The 11149-nt window shown below is 34.4% G+C and overlaps 1 protein-coding gene across 1 annotated transcript; it reads right to left on the reverse strand.

Moving 5' to 3' along the window:
• Positions 1-2622: 2622 nt before the first annotated feature.
• On the reverse strand, positions 2623-9512 carry LOC131163422 (uncharacterized). The gene is made up of 2 exons (XM_058120009.1): positions 9290-9512; positions 2623-3023 (listed from the first exon to the last, which is right to left on the reverse strand). The coding sequence occupies exons 1-2, from the start codon at positions 9510-9512 to the stop codon at positions 2623-2625; spliced, it is 624 nt and encodes a 207-aa protein (XP_057975992.1).
• Positions 9513-11149: the final 1637 nt, after the last annotated feature.

Raw genomic sequence — 11149 nt, forward strand, 5'->3', positions numbered from 1 at the left:
TGACGCGGTGGTAAACTGGTCTAGGCCGAGAAATGTGCACGAAATCAAGAGCTTCTTAGGACTGGCAGGTTATTACTGTCATTTTTTTTAGGGGTTTTTAGCCTTGTCAGGACCTCTCATGCGGTTGACTAGGAAAAATTCCAAATTTGTGTGGGATGAAAAATGCAAGCAGAGTTTCCAGGAATTAAAGCAATGGCTCGTTACTGCACCAGTTCTGAAGATTCCATCGGGAGGCGATGGTTATGTTACTTTATGAGTGCAACCACCTATTATGTTACTTTATGAGTGCAACCACCTATTCAGATAATACATGGTAAGGTCGACCACCTAAGCCCTTGAAGAGGTTAGGCTCCCCATCCAGATATGGGTTGAGGTGGGCAGGTCGACTGATGGAGTTCAGTGATTTATTCTTGGTTGGCCAGCCAAGGTAAATCCAGCCTACGGGCCTCACAACCTTATTATGAGGGGGCAAGTCATAACACAGATAGCCATAGGGAACAGTTTCAGTTATTATTACATACGTACGGATTTACAGAAATAAGGACCCTACTTATGTACACTAGAAGTATTTTGAATTATAACCTAAAATACTACTATGTTAAGCAACACGGAAAGGGGTGGTGTATTTTATTATTTACACTGTACTTTTGCATTCAGTTATTCATGTTTATATGAAAACAGATTTCATGATATATAGTAGCTTATTTTCCACACACTAGTAATAGTATATTTCTTTTTATTGAGCGTTGGCTCATCCCAGTGTTTAAACATTTTTCAGGTGATCCAGGTAGGCGAGCAGATCAGGCTCGCAAATAGAGGGGTGTCTATAATGCCCTGTCATCAAAGTGAGTACAGTGGAGGGTTTTTGCATTTTCCCTAGTTAGCTAAGGGTAATTTGGGGATTCAGTGATATGTGTATATTTTGAGGAACACGGTAGTACTCTGGTATTGGTTTTGTATTGTATATAATGGTTTATGGTTATGTTTACTCAATTTCTGCTTCTTGCTGCTTAGGTTTATGGATGGGCTTATCTCAGTAGGGTATCAGAGCATGTGGATTATCATAATACATACAAAAAAAAAAAAAAAAACCATTGAATTAAGCAGGTCGTTACAGTAGGTATCTTTCAATAAATGAAAGAATCAACAACTTGATGCACAAACACAGTGAGAGATTCAGCAAAACTTCTCTTAACTTCGTGCAAGGATGTGAGCAATTGAAGCACTTTCAGAATTTTAGAATGAGAGAGTAAGACAGCAAATATGATTTCTTAATGATCTCGGTGTCTTAAAATCAATGTATCTTGAGGTATTTATAGAAGTAGAAAACCTCCTTGCTTGTTCCTCAAGCATACTTAAAGTTGTTTCCAAATATTATAATTATTTAAGTTTCCAAAAATTTGAATTTTAAAAATTATATCCGTTGGAAGTTTTAAAAATGTCACGAGGCAGACGACTGTGAAGTCCTGGCAGTCGTTTGTCCATATAATATAACTATAAAAAACATAGGTAGAGAGGTGGCAGTCGTCTGTCCCTTGAGTGGCAGTCGTCTGTCCATATGGTGACAGTTGTCTGTCCATGAATAATTTTAAGTTTTTCAATAACACAGAAGGTGGACAGTCGTCTGGTAAAACGTTCACAGACTTCTCACTTTGCACTGGCAGTCGTCTGTCAGAGCCTTGACAATCATTTGTCAGGCTTTTGTTTTTAAGTTTTAAGCTTTGTTAAATTGGCCAGTCGTCTGTTTATTAACAGGCAGTTGTCTGTCCACTGACTATTTTTTCTGTTCTAGTCATTTTTTATTTCTCTCTCATTTTTTGCTTAGATATTCTTGGAATATAGATTTTTTTTACTTTTAAAAAAAATATTCCAAGTTTTATGTTAAGGTCTCTAAGTCTCTTTGCCTAATGAGCTTCAAAATGAAAACTTCATATTTGAATAAACTTGAAGTACTTACAAAGACTTGTCCTAAAGACCCCTTTGATTCTTCTTTGCTCTGAATTTTCTTTGTTGCTGGTCTCTGATCTTTCAGACTTCTTTGAGCTTTCAGCTCTTTAAACTCTCTTGATATTTCATCATTGATTCATACTTTGAGCTCCTATGATCTTTGATTTTTCTTGAACTGGATCGTTTTGCTGATGTAAACGTTCCACGTTCCTTGATCCTTATGAGCTTTCAAGATATGGCATTTTGAGGTCTAAGCTTTATTTTCTTTGAGCTTTCATGTTGATTTCTTTAATCCTCATGCTCTTATGATCTTCATACTTTGATCCATGCTACATGAATACTTTCAACATTGAATCTTGAAAAATACAACACTCAACCGAAGCATGTTAAGTCTTACTTGTTTGTTAGCATCAAAATAGGATATTAAGCCTTGTAAGGTCAACAAGAACTAACCATGTTATCAGTCGCATCACTATCAATTGTCCATACATTTGAATGTTTAGAAACAAAATCATTTAAATTAATCATACCTGACAAACTCAAAGGATTAGAAGAAGTAGATGATTTGCTCATAGCGTTTATGGTTGAAGGTTAAGGGGTCTGTGAAGAGGGTTGTAAAAAAGAAAGGAGTGGTTGGCACTATTCTTTAGTGAAAGGAAACTGAGGATTTGTGGCCTAAAAATCTGAGTCATTGGAAGATAATGAAACTTGATGTGCAAATGATGTCTTGGTTCTTGAATTTTGACGATATCCAGGAGGATACCCATGTAATTTGTAGCATTTGTCAATCGTATGTTCAGTAAAACCACAATGAGTACAAATAGGCCTAGGACGTTGCTTTTGATGATTCTTAACCATTGTTGCAAGAACATTCTTGCTGAATAAAGCAGCAGTATCAGTCATCAAAGATGATCCCACCACCTTTCTTTGCTTTTCTTCTTGTAAAGTGAGAGACAAAACTCTATCAATGGATGGCATTAGATCCATGTGCAGAATTTGTCCTCGACTGTGTGTAAAAGAATCATTTAGACCCATCAAAAATTGAACAACATATTCCTTTTGATGTTGCTCAATTACTGTTTTCAAAGCTCCACAAGAACATCCCAGATTACAAGAACAACAGGGAATGAGTTTCATAGTAGAAAATTCATCCCACATAACTTTCACCTTTGTTGTTGGCCTAACTTGGATTTCAAATCTCGTTTTGATGATAACAAATGAAGGTTGATTTAACATGTGTTGTTAAAGTGATGATGTTCTAAGAATGCTTAAAGACAAAGTTCAAAAGAAAGAATAGCAATAAAAGTTCAAGATCACTAAAGGCTAAAAAGTCATATTCATATTTAAAGTGATCCAAAGGAAGCTCAAGCAACACCAAAATGAGTAAAGTATGTAAATTTGACTCAAGCTCAAGTCAAAAGGTGATTCAAAGCAAAATACCATGGAAGACTTGAAGATTAGAATGTTTAAGGTTTTAAGAAAAATGGTGTAAGTACTTCATATTGAAATATCACATAGAAATATTTTGAAGCTCTTTAAGGGTTATTGTGACCTTAGAAACTTTATTTTAAAAAACCCCAGAAAAAAGTTTTATAAGTAATCAAAGCAAGAAAGCAAAGAGTTTTTGAAAACTAAATTGAAAACCCAGATTTTTTAACTGCCCAAACAACTGAAGTTTAATCTCAGAAGACTGAAGAATTTCCTCAAACGACTAAAGATTAAGTTCAGTCTACTGAAGAATTTCCTAATGAATTCCTGAAGGGGCAATATAGCCTCAAACGACTAAACTGTGTCACCCCAGTCGGCTAACCTTGTTTTCAGTTATATTTTCAGTATTTTAAAGAACTTTAGAAGACTGAACCCGATGCTTTAGTCAACTGAACACTGTTAACGGTTATAATTTTTAAATATTTTAAATTTCAAACTTAAGTTTCTTGTGCCCCAAATTTTAATAAAAACTTGGAAAATACTCCAAGTTATCTTGGGCAACATAAAAATACATTTGTGAGCCTATAAATACATGTTTTATCAAATCAAAGCATACCAAGTAATTAAAAAATCAGCTCAAAAGCTGAAAGCTCTCTTGCTCTCTTAAAGATCTCTCTTGCTCACTCTTGCAAATCTGAATTGCTGAAGAATTCTAAAGTACTGAATCATCCTTCTCTGAGTTCTAAATTTCTAAATCACTGATTTTCATCTAGAGAAGAAATTTGATTCTAAATCACTGATTTTCATCTAGAGAAGAAATTTGGTGAAATCACTCTTAAGCTTCAATTCTATTTCCTTTGATATTTTATATTGAAGTATATAGTGCTTTCAATTGTACTAATATGCTCTTTTGATAGTGTCATTCTACACTAGATTGTCTATTATTTTTCTTGTAGTTGTTGACGATCTAAGGATTGTTTGGATTGTTGAACCAAGCATGTGGTATTGCTTGGAGAGGGGGCTCTACCCATAAGGAAGGATTTGTAAAGGTTTGCTCCACTCGGAATGGAGCGCTATAGTGGAAACCTTAGGTGGTACTGGCCTAAGGCGAGAACGTAGGCTGGGGATAAGCCAAACCTCGTAAAAATTTCGGTCTCACTCTTACCCTTCTCTTTACTTTCAACATATATATATTGTGTGGTGTGTATGCAATGTGTAGGTTGCTGAAAATCAAAAACCGAGATTAAGAAGACTCTTAACTTAAGAAAGTACGTTTGATTAAACTTTTGCAGAAACCCAAAAGGAAGTACGTTGTTTAATCGTTTGCGAAAATCTTAGTTGAGAGAGGACAAGCAAATTTCATTCATTATAGGGCTTGAAATAAACACATATTCACAGGCTACAAATGAACTCTACCTTGAGTTTTTGCTAAAGCTGAAAAGTGCTACATCTTATATCTTGATTGAATATATTGTGTTTGATTGGATTGTTTGGTTATTGTTTACTTGTGTTGAGATTAAGTGTGATTGTGGATTAATTAAACAAACTAAATTTTTGTTTAGTGTTGCTAAAGGTTAAAGAATTCTTTAAAAGAATTAAAAGAAAATTTTAATAACCCAATTCACCTCCTCTCTTGGGACTACACCTTGAATTTCAATTGGTATCAAAATCGTGTTATAACAAATCTTAAAAAGTAGTTATATAAATATCTATATAACACATTCAGGAGTAGCTCCCTTTGGAAATGGTCAATCCTCAACTAGACCACCTATCTTTTGTGGACTTAATTACACTTTTTGGAAACAACGAAGGAGGATTCATCTTCAAACTATGGATTGGAAAGCTTGGAATGTTGTCACAAATGGTGACTTAATTCCTACCAAACTAATAGATGGAAAGAGGTTCCTAAGGAAGAAAAAGAGATGACCGAGATGGATTATAAAATGCTCCAAGTCAACTCTAGTGCTACAAACGCCCTATATTGTGCACTTGACATCAATGAATTCAATAGAGTTATGGCTTGTAAAACAGCAATGGAAATTTGGGATAAACTTGAAGTAACTTACGAAGGTACCGTAGATGTTAGAGACAATAGAATCGATATGTTGACTAGTGAATACAAAACCTTTAGGATGAATCTTGATGAATCCATCACAAATATGTACACTAGGTTTACACATATCATAAACTCATTAAATGCTCTAGGGAAAACTTATTCCATTTATGAGATGATACGTAAAATCCTTAGAGGACTTCCACCAGTTTGGGAACCAAAAGCCACAGCCATAACAGAAGGTAGAAATCTCAAGACCACCTCACTAGATGAACTTATAGGATCACTTCTCACTTATGAAATGGTTATGAAAGAAAGGAACACTGAAAAAAAAAAATTTATAGCTTTTAAAGCATCTAAAGAAAGCTCAAGTGAAGAAGATTATGAAATGAGTGAATTAGATGATGAAGAACTAGCACTTATCATTGAAAGACTTGAAAAATTCTTTAAAAGAAACAAGAAGTTCACTGGATTCAGAGGTGCAAAAATGGAAAAAAGTGAAACAAGTAAAAAGGAAAATAAAATTAAAAATGATCCTCCTACTTGCTATCATTGTAAAAAGGCCGGACACATTAAGTGTGACTACCCACAACTCAAGAAAGAAAAGAAGAAGAAGAAAATAGCAATGAAAGCCACATGGGACGATACAAGCTCGAGCGAGTTGGAGAACGAATCCAACAAACAAGAGATGGCAAACATGTGCTTCATAGCACACAACGCTGAGGTAAATTCTTACTACTCCTCCTCAGAAGAATCAAGTGATGAATCATGTAATGATTAATGTGAAAGTATGCCTACTTAAAAAGAAATTCAAGTTGAATTATTTAACTTACACAATAGGTTCATCAAAGTATCTAAAAGAAACATAGCCTTAAAAGAACAAAATGAAAATCTTAAGAATCAACTAGAAAGTTCTAAATTGGCCGAAAAAGAAAAGGATTCTCATATTAATGATCTAATGAAGAAAATTAATAATATGCCTCAAGAATTAGTGAAATCACAAGTGAATGATGATGACAAGAAAGATCTAGAGATAAATGATCTCAAAAAAAAAAAAAAATTGAAGATAAAGAAAAAATCATTTGCAACTTCACTAGAGGAAAAGAGAATTTTTAGAAAATGGTTGGACAACAAAGGATGGCTAACAACAAAGAAGGAATAGATTAGAATGGAATTGCAAACAAAAGAAAGAAGAACTTATTCATGGGATACTTGTGAAAGAAGTAAAACACTATGCAAGTACATCCTCTACAAACATACATGAACATACTACTTGTTACTTGTGTAGGAATAAGGGACACATAATGTTTAATTGTCCACTTAAGAAGAAATATGTCAAAGTTAAGAATGAATGGAAAATTAACACTAAAACTAGACATGATTTTAAAAGAATTAGGAAGGTTTGGATTCCAAAAAGTAACACAATAAATCCTTCCTTGTAGGTCTGCTTTAGGTCTACTCCATCCAAAGAAAAATGGTACTTGGACAGTGGGTGTTAAAGACATATGACGGGAGATAGAACAAAGTTCACCACCCTAGCTCAAAGAGTTGGAGGATATGTGACCTTTGGTGACAATGCCAAAGGTAAAATTATCGGCATTGGCAAAATTGGTAAAGAACCCTCACTTACTATTGATGATGTTTTGTCAGTTGATGGACTAAAACATAATCTTCTAAGTATAAGTCAACTTAGTGACAAAGGTCATGACATAATATTTAAGAAAGATAAGTGTATAGTTCAAAATCCTATAAATCATGAAATTCTATTCACGGCCTATAGAATTAACAATGTGTATTGTATAAACCTTGAAAGTCTAATCTCTTAAAATGTAACATGCTTGGCTGCCATAAGTGAAGCTAGTTGGCTATGGCATAGAAGACTAGGACATGCATGCATGGATCTTCTATCAAAACCATCTAAGAAGAATTTAGTCAAAGGTTTACCTAATACAAAGTTCATTAAGGATAAAATTTGTGATGCTTGCCAACTTGGAAAACAAATCAAGACAAGCTTTAAAAAGAAGAAACATATATCAACAAGTAGACCCTTAGAACTTATACATTTGGATTTGTTTGGTCCTACTAGAACTCAAAGCTTAGGAGGTAAGCAATATGCCTTCGTAATAGTTGATGACTATTCTAGGTTTACTTGGGTGTTATTTTTAGCATCCAAGGAAGAGGCTTGCAATATGTTGATAAATCTAAGCAAGAAACTCCAAAATGAGAAAGGATACAATGTCTAAAATATAAGAAGTGATCAAGGAAGAGAGTTCAAAAATAAAGATGTTGAAAAGTTTTGTAATGATCATGGAATTAGTCATAATTTCTCAGCCCCAAGAAATTCCAAACAAAATAGAGTCGTTGAAAGAAAGAATAGAACCCTTCAAGAAATGGCTAGAACAATGTTAAATGAAAATAAACTACCTAAGTACTTTTGGGTTGAAGCTGTTAATACCTCTTGTTACGCAGTATAGCCTCAGACGACTAAACTGTGTCACCCCAGTCGACTGACCCTGTTTTCGGTTATATTTTCAGTATTTTAAAGAACTTCAAAAGACTGAACCCGATGCTTCAGTCAACTGAACACTGTTAATGGTCATAATTTTTAAATATTTTAAATTTCAAACTTAAGTTTCTTGTGCCCCAGATTTCATAAAAAGTTGGGAAATACTCCAAATAATCTTGGGCAACACAAAAATACCTTTATGAGCCTATAAATACATGTTTTATCAAATCAATGCACACCAAGTAATTAAAAAAATCAGCTCAAAAGCTGAAAACTCTCTTGCTCTCTCAAAGATCTCTCTTGCTCACTCTTGCAAATCTAAATTGCTAAAGAATTCTGAAGTACTGAATCATCCTTCTCTGAGTTCTAAGCTTTTGAATTGCTAATTCTCATCTAGAGAATAAATTTGATGAAATCACTCTTGAGCTTCAATTCTATTTCCTTTGATATTTTATATTGAAGTATATAGTGCTTTCAATTATACTAATATGCTTTTATGAGAGTATCATTGTACACCAAATTGTCTGTTATCTTTCTTGTAGTTGTTGACGATTCAAGGATTGTTTGGATCATTGGACCAAGCATAGGGTATCGCTTGGAGAGGGGGCTCTACCCTTAAAGAGGAATTTTTAAAGGTTTGCTTCGCCCGAAAAGGAGTGCTATAATGGAAACCTTACGTGGTATTGGCCTAAGGTGAGGACGTAGGCTAGGGATAAACCGAACCTCGTAAAAATATCGGTCTCACTCTTACCCTTCTTTTTACTTTCAGCATATATATATATATATATATATATATATATATATATTATGTGGTGTGTATGCAAAGTGCAGGTTGCTGAAAATAAAAAACTGTGATTAAGAAGACTCTTAACTTAAGAAAGTGTGTTTGATTAAACTTTTACAGAAACCCAAAAGGGAGTACATTGTTTAATCGTTTGCGGAAATCTTAGTTGAGAGAGGACAAGCAAATTTCATTCATTACAGGGCTTGAAATAAACACATATTCACAGGGCTACAAACGAACTCTACCTTGAGTTTTTGCTAAAGCTGAAAAGTGCTACATCTTATATCTTAATTGAGTATATTGTGTTTGATTGGATTGTTTGGTTATTGTTTACTTGTGTTGAGATTAAGTATGATTGTGGATTAATTAAACAAACTAAGTTTTTTTGTTGAGTGGTTCTAAAGGTTAAAGAATTCTTAAAAAGAATTAAAAGAAAATTTTAATAACCCAATTCACCCCCCTCCTGGGACTACACCTTGACTTTCATTTGTGTAATAAGAACTAACAGAAGATTGATATTGAACTAATGAAGTAAGATCTTTCTTGAGTTGAAATAAGTTAGGACCATTACCTTGTGTGAATCTAATTTTCAAATTCTTCCAAACTTCTTTAGCAATTGAAAAGCTGATAACACTGGCAGCAATCTCTCGTGTGAGAGAATTCAAAATCCACAAAAGCACCATATTGTTGCAACAAAACCACAGAATATACAATGGATCAGCTTGATCTTCAAGTTGAGAAAATGTTCCATCTACAAAACCTGTTTTGTTCTTGGCATTGAGAGCTGTCAACATTGATCTTCTTCATGTATAATAATTCTCATCATTCAAAGGTTGAGAAATCAAGATTGAACCAAGACTTTCTCCATGATAGAGGAAATATGGATTGGAAAAATCTTCAATCAAGAACCAAGCACTTTGCTCTAATACCATGATGGAATTGAAAAAAAGGAAGAATATTTCAAAAAAACAAAGAAATAAAACTATCTCTTTGAGAGAAAACTCAAATCTCCAATTGCTATTTTATTTCTTGTATATATTATCATGTACAACATAAACCTCATATATATACATGTACAAAGTTAACTAACTAAATAATTAACTTCTAAATTAACAAGCAACAAACACTGAAAAATAGAAAAAAACTAACTTAACAGAAGGAAACCATGGAGGGTTATAGGGAAAACCGTCGACGGTTTGTAGACAGAAAGAAAACCTAGAAAACCCAGAAGGAAACCGTCGACAGTTTGTAGGTAGAGAGCAAATATCAAAATTTCCTGAGACTTGAAACCAGTATAATTTTAATATTTGCAGTCTACTAAAAGTAGGTTTCACATTTTGGGAAAATCAATAAAACTAATGAGAGTGACACTGACAAGTAACCATTGGAGGGATTATATGATCTCTCTCATTTTTATTTTAATCATTAAGAAAATGTGATGTCATCCAAGTACAAAGAATTACAAAGTGCAATGGCATGCACTACAGGGTGTTTAAAAGAAATCAGCTCCTTTTTTCTTTCTCTAGGCAGAAGACAAAAGATGGCAAGGCAAATGAATGGAAAAGCTTTCTTCCATTCCTTGATGGAGTGGGTACCTTTCCACCTCCATAGCTCTCCTTCCACTATTTTGGCTATAATGCAATGTTGTTTGATCAAAGAAGTGGCCACGACCCAAAGGGTTATGGTTTAGTAGCAGTGTGGGAGGATGAGATCAATAAATTTAGCACTTTTCAAACACAAGAAGCACTTGTTGACAAGGAGCAGCTCCATTTCTCCAGCTTGTCCATGGTAAGAATTTTCCCGAGTGGTCTCCCATACGCAAAGAAAGAAACATTTGTTGGGGCTACTGTTTAAAGCTTCCAACAGAAGTTTTTTCTAGTTCTTACAAGAGGAGTGAGTGTCATATAAAAAAGGATCTGGCCATAAACCTATCATCTTTATCTAGGATCCACTTAGGATCATTAATAGCGTTTAGTGAAAGACCTTGTACAAAAAATCATAAAAATCATACGAATTTGCTAGTACTGATATACCCTAGAAAAATATCCTCACTAATAAGGAGACCCCGAGTTGACTCACCCATCATAACGGTTCCCATAAATATACGAGAAAACCAAGACGTCCATTGAAGGGCCAGTTATCAAGTCACCCGGGTCAATGCTCTTAAATGATAGAGTGATTTACGCCTACACTATAATGCCCATAATGATTAGAGTGATTCACACCTGCACCATAATGCACTCATAAATGACAAATCACCCTTGGGTCAAACTCCACCACTATAAAAGGGTATTTGGAGAGGAGGTAAGATCATCTTATTCCAACCTATTCTACTATTGCATAAAACCTCTCTAGCAAATCCCTTACTTAGGCATCAGAGTGATCCCCCGGAGGACACCTCGGGTCCTCTAAGCCGTTCATACTTTCCTTC

Source organism: Malania oleifera, chromosome 9 (genome assembly GCF_029873635.1).
Source record: "Malania oleifera isolate guangnan ecotype guangnan chromosome 9, ASM2987363v1, whole genome shotgun sequence".
Taxonomy (NCBI): Eukaryota; Viridiplantae; Streptophyta; class Magnoliopsida; order Santalales; family Ximeniaceae; genus Malania; species Malania oleifera.